At 32.7% G+C, this 16,845-nt stretch overlaps 3 protein-coding genes across 3 annotated transcripts; 1 reads left to right on the forward strand and 2 right to left on the reverse strand.

Annotated features, from left to right (window-relative positions):
* The first annotated feature begins 6,621 nt into the window (after nucleotides 1-6,621).
* Nucleotides 6,622-7,943, forward strand: LOC113514541 (uncharacterized). Its single transcript, XM_026898630.3, has 3 exons — nucleotides 6,622-7,186; nucleotides 7,261-7,407; nucleotides 7,659-7,943. Exons 1-3 carry the CDS (start codon nucleotides 6,679-6,681, stop codon nucleotides 7,838-7,840), a joined length of 837 nt encoding a protein of 278 aa, XP_026754431.2. The 5' UTR covers nucleotides 6,622-6,678; the 3' UTR covers nucleotides 7,841-7,943.
* Nucleotides 7,944-7,975: 32 nt separating this feature from the next.
* Nucleotides 7,976-11,294, reverse strand: LOC116412812 (uncharacterized). The gene is made up of 2 exons (XM_031908093.2): nucleotides 10,942-11,294; nucleotides 7,976-8,602 (listed from the first exon to the last, which is right to left on the reverse strand). The coding sequence occupies exons 1-2, from the start codon at nucleotides 10,993-10,995 to the stop codon at nucleotides 7,976-7,978; spliced, it is 681 nt and encodes a 226-aa protein (XP_031763953.2). The 5' UTR covers nucleotides 10,996-11,294.
* A 276-nt stretch (nucleotides 11,295-11,570) lies between these two features.
* Nucleotides 11,571-16,843, reverse strand: LOC113514517 (uncharacterized). Its single transcript, XM_026898607.3, has 6 exons — nucleotides 16,788-16,843; nucleotides 15,953-16,196; nucleotides 14,836-15,081; nucleotides 12,863-13,005; nucleotides 12,595-12,739; nucleotides 11,571-11,933 (listed from the first exon to the last, which is right to left on the reverse strand). Exons 1-6 carry the CDS (start codon nucleotides 16,805-16,807, stop codon nucleotides 11,571-11,573), a joined length of 1,161 nt encoding a protein of 386 aa, XP_026754408.3. The 5' UTR covers nucleotides 16,808-16,843.
* Nucleotides 16,844-16,845: the final 2 nt, after the last annotated feature.

Consider the following 16,845-nt stretch of genomic DNA (forward strand, 5'->3'; position numbering starts at 1 on the left):
CTACCATTCCATTCTCGCCCATTGAAAAATGAAGAGTAAATATAAATAAAATGTCCGTTCGTGTATTAAAACTTTTTAAAAGTTATGAATTATATTTTATAGGTTTATAAAATTTGGAGATGTTTTCCCTTCCTTTTTTCCTCAATCCTTTCATCCATACCGCAGGTGGCGGAAACCACTAATAAATGCATTCCCAAAGAGGGTTGACGTCAGGCAGGTGGCCGGTCGTAAAACTAAAAACCAAATCTTTTTGTAATATGGATAAAACCATATTATGCCGAACCCAAATAATAATTGAGATAAGGGTAGGAAGATGATGATGATACAATTTGGAGGTGCGCGCTATTTTTAAAAGCTGAGCCGTTTTTGTAGAAGTATTTGTAAGGAGATATCATAGAACACTTTACATTCTTTTCCCAGTTGTATATTATTGTTGTCTGTGCCTGTACGCAAATATAAGACCGATTTATCACGTTTACTGCAGCTAAGTGTTTGATAGGGAAGAAATGCTCTTGAGTGGTGACCGCGTAGGTGCAAACGCAATGTAGGACGACCCCTCCCACTAGATGAAATGATGACCTCAAATTCTTTGCAGGGAGTCAGCGAATACAGGTGCCTTAGGCCGTTACTTATAGCAGTCTATAGAGGAGGCCTATGTTCAGCAGTGGACAGATAATGGCTGTTAATGATGATGATGAAGGAGTTGATTATGAGGCGTCATTTCTCTAAAATTAAAATTTCAATTTGAAATCACAGCGAAATCTTGATGTTTAGAACCAATATGAACTACATTTAAATAATGAATATATTTAAATAAAATTGTTATAAATTTAGTTTGTTATATTAGATTAAGATACAAATATAGAGAAACAACGCTTCAGAATCTAGTCCAGTGTCTCAAATAATTCTATAGTGCAAACAAAAAAATTCATAAAAATAAAAAGCTATAGAAATCAAAACTATGTATTATTGCATATCCATCGGCTACCGATGACAGCTATTCAGGACGATTTCGCTGCGAGTGTCCAGTGAATATTAAACACGGAACACTTTGACGTTATATCAATTAAACTGACGAATGTGTGTTGCAACACTTTTATAATGAAACTTATATCCGATCGTTATAACTAAACGAGGATATACTTTGGCCCTTTTTCTCCTGTTGGGTAGCAACAAACGTAAGAATTTTTTTTATCTCAGCGAGGACGTTAGAATCAAGCGAAGGTATAGTATTTTATATTATCTGTGACAAAACGCCTGATCAGCAGGACAAACTTTTGAAGAGATAAAAATGGAATGGTAACCGCTTGCGCTGTTGGAAAGCACTAATGTGGCGTGGTCAACTTCATAGGATTGAAGCTCCAAATATAAATTAAATTTTGAAATAGTAACAGCAATAACATGGTAATATACCTTAGAAAATCATAGCAAGTAAGGATTTCTTAAAAATTCATTGAAATTACGAGACGGTCTTTCCCTTTATAATTACTTTTAATATCTTTTCAAAAAGTCCCAAACTCCACTAGAGTAAAGTCACCGTAACAGCTAGTTCTCAACCAAAAAGGTTGCAACCAATAAATCAGCTGTTATGCATACCATAAACCTACCACCGTACACCGTCTGTACTATAGCGTTCATTTACTTTTATAAATCAACTCACGCGCACACGCATCCGTTTTGCACCGACATCTTTCACTTGATAATGTGTGAATAGAATGTAAAACATAATGAAATGTGCCCTGTATTACGTAAGGAATGCGAACAACAAAGTTTATCTTGGTGTTTTGTGGTATCACTTTCTTTTGTATGGGTGTGGGTTTGTTCGAAAAGGGCGCAGCAGGGGTCGGTTACATGCATAACATACACTCGGAACAGCCCTAGGGCTGCAAGCGTCCAAAGGCTGCCTCCTATTAAACAACTCGTATTTTATCCTACCATTATTGCAGTATAAAAAGAAATTGGTCCTAGTACTTATCTACTATGGTTACAAGTTTCAATCAGGTGAACCGTTAGCTTGTTTGCTTATCTAAGTCTCATAACTAATGAATGAAAAAAAAACAATGTAATAGAATTTGATCCTATTTATTGAAAATTAATATTCATCATCATTATCATATGAGCCATTAACTGTCTACTGCTGATCATAAGCCTCTCCCTTTGGGGATTTTGCCAGTAGCAGCCACGCTTTGCAGGCGGATTGGCAACTGCAGTTAGGCTTTGGAGATGTTTTAAGAAGGACGCTGCTGGCCAACGCTCGCCCACCTTTATTCGCCTCTTACGATACACACAAGTAAGGAAGGCCTATTCTATTCCGGGACCACATGGCTAAAGATGTATATTATTATTTTATGAAAATTATCATTAACTATTTATAATTAACTAAAACACCACGTAACACCCTCATAGAAAATATACGGAAACACTTTTTGAAGTACATTAAAAATACGGTACAATTGAGAGCCTCATAAAATTTTGGAATTATATAAAATCTAGCTGTATCTCACGGCTTCATCTGCGTGGATAAATAACATAAAGTATTCTATGTGCGAAGTTAGATTATAACCTAATTGTGTATCAAAGTTAATTGAAATCCGTTCAGTAGTTAGTGGCGGACTCTCGGAGACAGAAGGAGCAGCCCACCCCGTATATGATTTTAGGAGGCCTCCAAACACCTCCATTTTTCTCATCCATATTTACATTCTATGTATGTTTAAATTAAACTTCACTTACAAGATTTTAACTAAATAAACATAAAAACTTATACTTACAAATGTGAATTGAATAAAAAGCTTGTAGGTTTACATCAATTTCTTCAACTGGGGGTCTTATTCAGTTTTGCCGCCCTGGGTTTTTAACGGACTTAGTGGGCCATTGTTAATAGTTATTGTGTAAAAGAGTAACAAACATTCATACACCTTTTTATTAATAGGATATTATCATCATCATACATCCCCCTACTTTGCCAATAGTTGTCAAACTTGGCAGGCAGATTGGTAACCTCAGTTAAGCTTTGTTGATGTTTTTAGCGCGATGCTGTCGCCTATCCCTCAACCATAAGGTTCCTTTAGCTGCCTCTTACGACACCCACGGGAATGGAAGAGGTGGCCCATTCTATGCCGGAACCACAAGGCGACTTTATTAATAGAATATATGATGGTGATAATCTTTTTATTACCTTTTTATTACTTACCATCAGTTGAGTTAAGATCAAACATAAAATCACCTTGTAATAAATAAAAGTATAGCACAATTACGATTCGTTGAGTTTTAAAAGCGTATTTATATGTATTAATTAATGTTAATAAGGATAAAGTGAGATAATAAGTGATGTGAATGAAAATTATAGGTGTAATTATTATAGGTATTGAGTCAAAATTTATCTAGTATTTTCTGGTCATGGCAGAACATCTGTGTTTTACTCTTTTGAGGATAATGCCATGAATTGAGATGTAACTATTTGTTACCATAATGTACACACGATTTTACTTTTATGGCCTTTTTATATTATTTCTTTTTCTATGCATGTAAACGGCAATAAAAAAATTAATAAATTAACATTTTTGTTGTTAGGAGTACAAATAATTTGCTTCCATTCTAGTTGCATATTTGAGAATTATGTGGCCGTTGGTCAAAGTATAATAATACTTTTAAAAACGTGGTTCCTTTTATGGGCTGGTAGGAATGTTCGTCTGGTATCTTGCATATTGATATTATTTGTGTTATAAGTATTATGTCGACTTTTAGCATGTGTAATAGCATTTACAAATGTATTATATAAAAAAATTAAGAAAATGGTTATATTTAAGCCTATATATCGTCATAGTCGTAGAATACTGACGGATCTTTATATGTAATCTTTGTCAGATCCGTCAGTATTCTACGACTATGACGATATGTTTATAAATGCAGACTTCATTGATATATAATATATATACTTGAAGTAAATACATATTTTGATTCCACAGGCAGGTAGCACCGATTATCAAGCACTTCTATTTCCAATCCTATTTCTAATAGACTTTTTATAGTTAATGCAAATTAATAAGTTACGAGTATGAAGAATGCGACGTAAACTTTTTCAATGAAAGTTCCCAAAAAAACACGCATTATAGTGACCTATCACAATAAATGCGTAGCAAAAGAACAAAATGAGAAATTGCCACGAACGAAGCTGCGAACTTGTATAACTGTGTCTATAGGACGGCCATAAAATTTTAATGACCTTGCATTGTTACATAAACCGTATTTTGGTTCCTTTGCTCTTTGAATCCTAAATGCCTATATTACAATACTATTATAGTACTGAATGTTTTGACTGCTAAGATAAAATGCAATCAATTAAATAAATGTCTAGATAACTCAATTATATTCCTTATAACTTCCTTAAAATAATCATAATAAAGTTGTCTGATAAAATTACAATATATATATATATATATATATATATATATATATATATATATATATATATATATATATATATATATATATATATATATATATATATATATATATATATATATATATATAAGTATAAGTATGTATGGTGTTTATTTATATTGTATACTTTGAATTTAAGAAAAATAATAGACTAAGAAACCAACTAGCCCTTTAGGAAATCACATTTTTCAAAAATATAATTTTTAGGAGTTTCTATTATTGATCTATTTTAATACATAAAAAAAGAAGAAAAGTTTATTAAGTTCAAAAGAAAGGTAAAAGAATTATTAATTAATTAAAATTATTACACTATAAAAGAATTCCTAATAGATAAACTTTTATAGTTATCCGTTGGGTACTAAAATACAAAAACAAATTGAAGAATAGAGTGACCTTTCACTGCCACTTGAAATCTATATAAATTTATTGAAAATATTTATAATTATTTTAAAATTGTAACATACTGTCATCTGTCAAAATAACTTCACCCTAAAAATAGGGTACCTGTAATAATAATAAATAAATAAATGCCAGTGCTAAGAACGGCGTTTTATTTATTTTACGTGAAAATGAAGGAACGTTCAAGATTAGATAGTAGTGTAAGAGAGATATATAATTCAAAGAAAAAAATGTTATTGGAAATAAATTTAAAATCGCATCTAGCAATACTAGACATACTGCTGCTGGGAATTGCTACCATGGTGCAATGGTGCGCGGGGGGAATTTTAGAAAAATGCATGGTGTTCGGGATGGAAATAGTTTATGGAGGGTTGCACGATGATGAAAAACCGCAGCTGGTTTTAATCTGATTAATTCTTTACACTCCCCATAATATATATACAATCTTATAATTTTGCCATTTAGAAGCATTACGCACGATGTTTGTGTGCCTAATGTGATTTGTACAAAGATTTATGTTTCGATTGCATTCACATTTACGTCAATAAACTCGATATTGAAAAGAGAATTGCCTCCTAGTGATAGTTTTGAAAACTCAAGTTTCTTAATGTTTTTTTTTATACCACTGAGGTGGCAAACAAGGTGGCTAGCAAGTGGTACCTGCTGGTAAGCGGTTACAGTAGCCTATGAATGTTTGCAACATCAGGGCATTACGCGCGCATTAACGACTCTGAAGAAACCTCTTTATCTCCCTTTTTTAAAAAATCCCAACTTGTAATTTCTTGGAAAAATATAACGTTGAACTATACATAACTCACTTCAGGAACTCTAAAGCATACAATAAAAATTACCTTAGGAATGACATGGAAATGATGCATGAGGTGTAATCACAGACATATTTGGGTTTAACGGGTTTGTTTCATAAAAATAGATATCTGCCAATTACTAAAATATTTTTTTAGATAAAAACAACATATAAAAAAAAATTTGGTAAAAATGACATATTTTTAGCAGATTTAAAAATCGAGGATTTTTTTTTAACTCATTTTGATGAATTTCCAAAACTTTTTTATACGCATACTTATGAAGTGTATTTTGAAACATATTCTGATAGTCTTTTTTATTTAAGCCAGATTTGATGCATCTTAAAATGAAATTTCACTTTTTATTTGAAAACAATATACATATTTTTTTTTATAATTATTTACTTTTAGATTAATGTTATAATAATACAATAACCAAAATAATGAATTATCAGCCAATTGTGAGGAATGATTTCGTAATACAGAAGGATATACACCTACTATTATTATTATTAAATAATATATTATAATAAATGTATATTCGTAGGGGTTAATACCCCATTGGCTAGACGGTCTAGTATAGTATTTTACTGTAGGTTTTCTGCAACAATTTTATATTTTTTATTATTCGAAAATAAAATTAATCTAGATAAAGATTTCTATCTCTTACATGATATTATTAAAATTATTTGTACTTTATTTCACTATTTTGATGAAATACGTAAAATATTATTTTTCAATGTATCTGTTAAAAAAACAAATGAGTTCGTTTATTTTTATAATTTTCTGTAATAAATCTACAGATCTATCAAAGTGATAGTTTTCCAATACAATGTCACTTGCAAATACAATTAACATGAACCAGGGCTTACACAGTACCTACTCCCTCATAATATCGCCGAAGATAGTACTCCGGCGCATTCTGCCATCACGTCACGTATTAATGCTCGTATATAAACCAAGCCCTGACCCACCTTAGCATACATTGTGACCGTTAATCAGACGGCAGCAAGTCGTCTCTGCCGTCAACAAACACATGGTGAAAATAAAGTGCAACATGGCCAAACTTTTAGTGCTATTATCTTTAGCAGCTATTGCTAGTGCTAACTCATACTCCGCGAGTAAATTAGTCAAAAACATTTATAACGAATGTTTGAGCCAATATTCGGTGGAATGTGTGAAACCGAGGACCCTGCAGTGGATTTCGCAAGTTGCCAACGAAGATGAGATCAAGATTACAGAAGACCTCACCATTGTGAAGACCGGAATCATTGAAGATGATGCTGAAGTAGACCCTAGGATGGCTAAAGAGCCAATGTATGCGATGTTCGATAGTTTCGACAAGTTCCTTCAAACTCACACCCTGAGAGTAAAGGTCCCAGAAGAAGTTACAAACAGTGCTGCCTCTGAATATGTACCAAGGTCTCTTCTTACTGACCTTCCTTCAGAACTCAATATGCCTTTGGATGGCGAAGAAGAGGTTGAAGAGTTTGAGGGCAGGAAGAAGAAAATCAAGCTCCCCAAACCCTTAAGAATCAAGTCCAGTCAGTAGTTTTCATGCAATTTTAATTATTAACAATCCAAAGAGCTTTAGATTTAACAGTTTTGTTACTTGCAGAACACGGCTTCATCAAGAAGATTTTGCTGCCTTTCTTACTCGGTCTGAAGTTTAAGGCTTCAGTTCTAGTACCTTTGGCGCTGGCTCTCATCGCTCTGAAGACCTGGAAAGCTCTGACACTTGGCCTCATCTCCCTTGTCTTGTCTGGTAAATTTCAATTCGTATATCTCTAGATATTTCAATTATTATTAACATATAAATTTAATAATAAAAATAGATATATATATAATTATAAAATATATATATCATATAAAGTTCTTTAATAATAAAAATTAGAAAAAAATAAAATAATGTAAAAATATATATATTACATGAATAAATGATTTTTGAATTTTGAATTTTTTGAATTTTGACAAAATTTTCCAATTTATTAATACTGATAATTTTTTTTTCTCCAGGTGCCATGGTCATCTTCAAATTCACGAAACCCAAGGTCGTCAATTACGAGGTGATCCACTACCCACAGCACCATGTTGAACACCATGTTGATCACCATGCTCCAGGCTGGGATGCGCATGGTCCATATCAGGCACGGTCGTACGAAGACGCTCACGAAATCGCCTACTCCGGTCAAATATAAAGGGAAATAAGCTTTAACCTAAGATGGAACTACGACTAATTTATTTATTTATTTATTTAATTTCACTGTAAATAAAGTCTTTATAAAATAAGTTTCAATTTAATGGACGAGTTCTTTATTTAAAACCTGAAATTATCACATGATAATAACACCAGCTTCGGAGAATTTCATATTAAAATCTTTATTTAAATACTTCGTATCAGCTGTAATAGTAGTATAAATTGAACCATCGGTAGTTTTTACGTCAGTTTTATTTGTCATATGTAATTTATTTTTTAGTACATTTAAAGTTGACGTAGCCTTAATAGGTTTAAAAACAGAGTTACTGTCCTCATTACTTTCTGTGTCCTCGAATAGATAATTTAATTTCTTTTGTTTCATTTCCCTATCATGTTTATGACCAATATTAGCTACTAAATAATTAATTACATTATCATTAGAATATATTTCGGGACTAGTATCGGCTATATAGTCTGGTTGGTTTATTTCCGGTCGACGTGATTTTTCAACATGAATTATGTCCTCAATATGTTTAAGATTCCTATCGACTCGCATTTGCTTTTCTCTTATACTTTCATTTGAATCAAAATGCAAGGTGGCATTCGCAGCCCGATTCGTTAGGAGCATATTATTAGAAAACGTTTTAAATATATTTGAACGTTTCAATGGATTCATTTTATAAAGATTTAATAACACATTGAAGTTATCTGCATAGGACCTTTTATTTCTATGTTTAGGTGTAATAATGATGTTACAAGATACCTGAAAATGAAAAAAAATTAGTATGAAATCTAACAGAAAATGAACTTCAAATTTATTAAATCTATAGAAATACAATTATTTACAACTTAATATTTTTGATGTTTCATACTATAATAAAAGTTATTTCCATTTACTATGTTTGTAATGTAAAGTATTATAAATTGTCAAATTCAATTTGATGCTGTCTAATCGTATATATTTTTTATATTCTGTTTCCATTAAGTTTTATCAATAAAATTACAAAAACAGAAGCTATTTCATATATTAAAAATTGAAATATCTTATTATAAAAAAATGTACATTATTTAATATTAGATGTTAATTGCACACAGGTTTATTTATGGATCCTTTTCACAGAACTTTTTTATTTTTTATGATATTTGAAATGATAGCTTGTAAATATGCACCGTGGATATTACAGAAAATACTATTATGTAAATGGTATTCCCACTCCATTTTAAGATTGTATCGTCAGTTTAGGAAGTACATTGATGGATCAGTTAATCAGTAAACTAGATAGAAGTCTAGATCTTACGTATGCGGGTAGATATTTAGTTTAATATTTTTCGACTTGGATTGCCAGTGAGTAGACTGAGGGTTATGTGCATCAAGTTAGATTTATTTTATTAGAAATCAGATTAAAATATACAGTGATCCAAGTATTTGTTTCTGTTCTAAACATCCTGATAACCGTTTCACTGTTATGCTTTTGGAACACTCTCACTGTCAAATGGCACGCACAAAGAAATACCAGGACGTGTGTTTATCGAATACAAAATAATCACCCTGTGTGTTAAATGTGAGAGTGTGTCATTCATTATTAGTCAGTCACTTCATTTGCAGTTATAGCTGTTTTTTTTATACTTAGAATAGCAAGCAAGCAGACCCACCCGATAGAATGGTAATCGCCCATAGACAAACAACACTATGATGATCTTTTTCTTAAAAACATATGAATTAAATTTTGACAAAGCTATATTTATGTTACTGGAAATACGAGTACCATATTATATTATTAGTTAACAGTCCATTGCTGAAGATAGGCCCTTCCCCTATTGGGGAGATTTGCTAGTAGTTGCCACGCTTGGTAGGCAGGTTTGCACCGCCGGTTTTTTTTTAATGGGTGATAATGGAATGGTATCCCCACCCGCGCTATCAGTATATACCGGCGGGGCACCAGTGAAGAATGATAGATGAAAATAAAGCAGGTCAGTTAGCCCATCGTGACGAATTCAACAAGAATTGTTCACGATGGTTTCCAGGGGAATCACGTGGAGGTCGACCTAATAGGGCATATTGCTAGCAATAGGGCTGTCAAACTCCATTGCTAACAATCCCTCTCCCCCATGCACCCCCGGTTAGGTTTGATGATTTCCATATAATAACGGAATTAACATATAGATAGACAAAATTTTAAAAAAATATTGTTTTAGTATGTATTGGTCTTATTAAGACCCATTACATTATTTTTTCTTAAATATATAATATGTACATTATATTAATAAAATGTGACATTGAGTTTACTTTCTACTTCTTGGTATCTTATTGGCTCTATCAATCATGAAATTTAGCATATACGTAGAATTTAGGAGAAAAATGAACATAGGCTACTTTCTATTCCGTTCAATCAATATCAGTACCGATCACAAGAAAGGAGGTGCAATTAAAAACTAGTAAATTTCTTTATTTTATTGACATATAAAAATTTATATGACAATGTTCATACAGTATTTATTTATACCACGAAGGTGATAAATAAGCGTACAGCTCGTCAGCTGGTAAAAGGTTACTGTAACCTATGGACGCCTGTAATACTAGGGGTGTCATGTGTGCATTGCCGACTAAATGTATAAGTTTTTTTTGTATATTGCATATTTGCCGATACGTACTAATCTTAGATTATATACATAGTGTCTCCATACGTTTGTATGAAGACACTATTTTCAAGAAAAGCGGGTCACCTTTTTCATACACTTTTGCGTGATAAATAGTTATGAGTGTTTCCTTTATAACTTCTATATTTATTTTGTTTTATAATTTTTGTATCTTTTTAATTAATAAAACTTCATTTTATTTATTAATTAATTAAATATAGATTTATTAAAATACATGTGTGTAAGTATATAGAACACTGATAAAAAACGAGTCACCTAATTGTCCAATTAAAAGTTGACCCGTTTTTGCGACTCGATGTTCTATCTATATAATCTAAGGTACTAATATACAACAATTCCATAAATAAATATGATGAAGTAAAGTGCGCGATGATGAAGTGAAGTAATGATGATAAAATAAAATATAATAAAATAAAATTTCACACAAAAGGACGAGTTACTCACCATAGCCAATAAAGTTAATTCAGTAGTTAAACTAAAAGTCAAATGGTACTTCATAGCAGGTACTTTTTAGAAGTACCTGCTTGTGTGTTTAGTACAATGCCTACAATGTTTACTGCTCTAGGATTGCATTAGGATTGTTCGTGTTTAATTTCTCAAAATATTTAGGTTTCATTAAACGGTTGTACACAGTTGAAGTAGTTTGCGGTGCGTTGAATATTTTCTTCGTAAGAAGAAGTAGTATTATTGATAGCAAGCAGCTAATTTTGTTCTTAAGTATAGCTAGTGTTAGTAAATTAATATTTGGTGTCTTGTGTGATGTCCGTGGTCGTTCATGTCTATAGGCAACGGTTACCATTTTCTATATGGTGGGCCGTCAAATAGATAGATAGGTAGACACTATTTATTGTTTCCTTCATTAGATTATAATAGTAAACTATATTATAGACACAAATAATTACAAGAAAAAATCACAGTGAGAAAACAATGAGCGGCCTTATCGCTAAAAGCGATCTCTTCCAGCCAACCTTTGGATGGAGAGGAATAATTGTAAATAGTTTGCTATCTTAAGTATATTTAATTGATGACATTGTTAATAATCACAACGATCCCTTTATTAGTTTAACGAACCTCTATTGATGTGATATAGTATAGTACGATTCTTCTCCCCATGGATAATTCCACGGAATGTGGTACTCTGGTTTAGGAGCAACTTCTTTCTTAATTGGATCTTGGTAGAATCTAGTGTCCAACCATTCGTATTTCGCTTGTCCCATGTAAGCATCGTAGAGGAAATCTAGTACCGAGTGACGGTCCAATACACCAAAGTAGTGTACTATTTCGATTGAGCGAAGTCGCATCGATATAGCCCCTAAGCCAAGGAGTCCGTCATACCGCCAAGTTTTACCCTCGCCGACACGGTGCATAGCTGCTCCTGACTCCACTCCCAGCGGAGCCCAGTACCCTGGTACGCACAGAAACCAACCCCATTCGACCTAAAATTTTTTTGTTATTAAATAACGAATACTGTACTTGATTTTGTCTTGAAACAAATGCGCAATCGGGACTGCCAATCCATTATCATACATTTATAGAATAATTTAGTTCTCAGGAGTGACAGTGAATGAAGGGAATGTTCATTACAATCTTTTTCATGATATCTTTTATCATTATCTCAGCCATTACCTGCTTACGGTTGAACTTAGGCCTCCCCCATAGACGGTGTCTATGATACATTCATATTTATTGGAGACAGCTTCCATTTTCTATAAGGTAGCTCGTCAGCTTTTTTGGCATTTCAAGTGACTTAAAAATACTTTCGCAAAATCAATTTCTTTATTAATAAAACCACGAAGCGAGTTGTCCGTATGGGTAAAAGCAAATTCCTTATTAACAAAATTAAAAATAATTAATTCGAGTAAAGACGAAAAGTTTGCGTATTGCTATAACGAAGTCTAATATGTTCTCTCTGAATTTTTCTTTATGTAGAAATCATTTAAAATTAATTTACAATAAATTTACGTTTCGTGAATCGAAATACACGTAAAACTACATCAGAGGTCTTCATGTATAACGAAGGTAGCTTAAGAATTTTTATCATAAGATACCTCAATATACACATGTATAGTCATAGGATAAAAACAATAGGCTCCTTACCTTAGGACAAGGAACGATATGCCTTCTAGTACGTACGACATACTTAAACCAAGGCATGGGTTTTCGTTTATAAGCACGTATGAATTGAAATCCAATTACATGAGTCATTTCATTATCTAGAAAAGTTGGTGGAGAATACTCCCACCTGAAATAATTTGACAAATAATCTATAATTTCTTTGTTACAAAACATTTTTAACAAGGAGATGCATATAATCTTTAACTACATAATTTAAATAAAAAACAATTAGAAATAAAGTTGTTCTTACTTATGTGAGCTAGCTCGATTGCAAATATAAGCTTTAGCACCTGGCCAAGAAGATCCATAGAACCGATAAGTCATTGTCCATACTGATAGATCATACGTTATAGGAAATGGATGGGAACGATTCACATCTTTTGGATAAGTATACTGAAATAGTTATTAATACTGATAGATAAAGACTTGACAATTTTGTTGCGTATCACAACGTGCAGAGTATAAATTAAATAGACCGTTTTTTTTTTCCAAGGATTCAGAAATTATATATATATATAAATAGTTTAATAACAAATTTTCATATCGAATTTTCTCCATATTTTTCAATTAACTGAAAAAAAGAATCTTTTATTTTTTAAGTTCTTTACATCAGAATTCCGTCATTTATAAACCGACTTAGTTTTTTTTTTTTGTGGAAAAAGAGATCTCTGTCAGACCCTCTTTGGATTTTATCTGCAGTAAAATACAAACCATGGCCCACTTTCTATCTTGCCCTACCTGCCCCATCAGTTTTTCGTTGGAGGACTTAATGGACACCACAAAAAATGTAGTCCAGGTGCCCAACTTCTGGGTTGTGAATATCTAGCTCATTGTCTTGCCAACGATTCGTTAAGAAGATGATGATTTCTAATAACTGGTCTTACCGAGATTACTAAAGAGGGTACAAAAGTCGTTTGCTTGGGTACCTCTGTCCTATTCGTGTTTCTACCGTGAAGCAGTTGTGTTTGCATGGCTGTGTTTCGGTTTATGGTAGTGAATTTTTAAGTTCAGGAATTTACATCATGCTCTTATGTCCATGGTCATTATATAAACCGTTATATAGTTTTTATAAAATAAAATGTGCTTATTTATTAAATTTGAAATGTACTTTTTTTGGATGATAATGAATTTGTGCTGGAGTAGCATACAATGAACTGTTATAATAATTACCATTATGATCCAGACACCTAATATGTTCTCGAATGTTCTGAAGTGGATTTTATCTGCTGATGAAAAAATTGTTACAAACCAAAGGGGGTAAATAGGTTTCTTCAGGGTCGGTAACGCACGCGTAATACCTCTGGTATTGCAGGTGTTCATAGGCTACGGTAACCACTTACCATCAGTTGGGCCCTATGCTTGTTTGCCACCTCAGTGGTATAAAAAAAAATTTATTTAGTAATCAGCGCAATTACAAGACTCAGCCGTTTTCGCGGCAGTTGCTGTTGGAAATGGACACCATAAAAAAATGTAGTCCAGGTGGCCAACTTCTGGGTTGTGAATATCTAGCCCATTGTCTTGGTAACGATTCGTTAAGAAGATGATGATTTGAAAGGATATATTAAACCGATTCAGTATTTAATATTTTAATAATAATAACTGGTCTTACCGAGATTACAACGCAAGTTTCTGGGCACTCTGAGGGGAAAAAATGACAAAAAGTTTTCGTTTGCCACAAAACGTTTTAAGAAACAACCTTGGGTGATAGCGCCATGTCTGCAGAGGACAATGCCTATTCGTGTTTCTACCGTGAAGTCTTTCAGTTGTGTTATCGAAGCATGGCTGTGTACTGCCAAATTAAGACAGCCAATTAATGCTTGATAGGAATTAGACTCACCTGAAGATTTACAGTTTTGCATTTCAAACCTTTTTAACAAACTTTCAATATACGGAATGAAAAATAATTTTCCAACTCACATTTGAAGTTGTCAAATGTTACTTCATTTTTAAACATAGATCATCAACATGAATTTACAGGGTACAGTTTGAGTGAATAATACCCGAGTCCTCAGGAATGGCAACGCACGGGGGATATCATGGACGAAACAGTATATGCTCTTATGTCCATGGTACTGCTCATGTCTATAGGCGACGGTTACCACTTTCCGTTAGCCTAAAAAAAAGTTAACTCGAAGTTATATAGTTTTTATAAAATAAAATGTGCTTATTTATTAAATTAGTGAAATGTACTTAGAATAAGAATTATTATCAGGATGAACTTACCAATGGATGATAATGAATTTGTGCTGGAGTAGCATACAATGAACTGTTATAATAATTACCATTATGATCATACCAGACACCTAATATGTTCTCGAATGTTCTGAAGTGTCTACGCTTTCTCAATATTAACTCAGTAGAGGTGGCTGTGGTAAGAGCGTGTCTTGTTGTAATAACGGCACATCCAGCGATCAAGCGTAACCTTTTGAATACTGTGGTACAGTAACATCCCATCAAATGTGCCTGATCCTGATGAAAAGTTGAATTGTTCTAGTTTCAAAGGGGGGTAAAGAGGTTTCTTCAGGGTCGGCAACGTACGCGTAATACCTCTGGTATTGCAGGTGTTCAAAGGCTACGGTAACCACTTACCATCAGTTGGGCCCTATGCTTGTTTGCCACCTCAGTGGTATAAAAAAAATTCATTTAGTAATATGTGTAGACCGCAATTACAAGACTTTGTTATGCATACTAGCCGTTTTCCGCGGCGTTGCCCGTTCTAACTTTTAACCTTGATATTATTCCCATTGGAACTCTTTATGAATCCGGTCTTACATTGTATTATATACTTAAAAGATAATTACGTACCTAATATCTTCATAAAGTTTCAGCCAATTTAACTGATCGGTTATTTTATAGCATTTCATATGTGACTATTTAGATTGATATAACTTTTTTATTTATGAACCGATTGAAATGAAGCATACACTAAATGTCAAGTGAAGCAAACCGCAACGCATTAGTGAAAACCGCATTCAAATCTTTTAAGCCATTTCTGAGATTAGCAAGTACAAATGTACAGACAAATAGACAAACACAAACAGACAAAAACTTTAAAAAACATTGTTTTGGATTTTATTGCGTTCATAAAGCCCCCCAATATTAGCTTTTCTTAGATATTTCCATAAAGACAGCAACCAGTTACGATATTGTTATATTTATTGATATGAAAGTGTTAAGAGATATTTGGATGTTTGTATATTTATTCATCATCATCACCATCATCATCATTTTTCAATCTAATTTGAACGGCTGAATAGAATTCGATACATGGAATACTTAGAATACTGATTAACGCAGGAAAAGCTGCGGGAAATGGCTTTTATTATATTCATTTATTTACCTTTCCCCACCATTGTGACAGTTGTTTATGTGCTGGTGAAATGCGATAGGGCCTGTGTTCTTCTGTATAATAGAGACTTCTTGAGAGTAATAGTTGTTGTTCTACTCTGTAGTCTGGACTGTCTTTAGGCGGCGGTATTGTGACGCCATCCATACTGGTCAAAGGACTAAGGGTCGTTGTAGGAGGATTATGCTCTAATTCTATATTTGGATGGCCATTTATTACTGTAGCGATGTAGGTCATCCTGAAAGCACCAAGAGATAACAAATAATTAAGTTTTTATTATTAAATTTTTTTTGCTGTACCTGGAATGGCAAAAAAGTTAACGGCCCACCTGATGCAATATGGTAAGTATCGCCTATAGATATGAATATTCTCTATTATAATTTGGTTATAAACATACAAAATGTAAAAGTGTATTTGATATTAATAAACAATTGATTATAATTGATATATTTTATCATTAAGAACTTAATGAAAAAAATATTCCAATGGCCTTCCTATTCTAGCATTATTTTCAAATTATTACTTTTTTTTACAAAAAATGCATCTGTCACCTGATTATAAAATATGCAACACCAGCGGCATTGCAGGTGGTGGCCTTTTAAAAAGGAATATATTAAAAATATTGTCGTATCGGTTCAGAAATATAATTCCAAAGAACGTGGAAGAAAGTGCCTTGCAAAACGCATGGTGGAAGTGAATTATTAGTTAAAAATGTCTATCAATTATAAAATTTGCAAGAAAGAGTGGTGACATTAAAAATGCAATATAATATATTTTAGGATATTTTAGTGATTATAAAAAATAATAATAATAATGAAAAAAACAATACCATAATAGCAGTATATTCATTTTGATGTAGTTACAGAATGAATGTCACAGATAAAGGT

The sequence above is a fragment of the Galleria mellonella genome, unplaced genomic scaffold (genome assembly GCF_026898425.1).
Source record: "Galleria mellonella isolate WM207_F2 unplaced genomic scaffold, CSIRO_AGI_GalMel_v1 utg35, whole genome shotgun sequence".
Taxonomy (NCBI): Eukaryota; Metazoa; Arthropoda; class Insecta; order Lepidoptera; family Pyralidae; genus Galleria; species Galleria mellonella.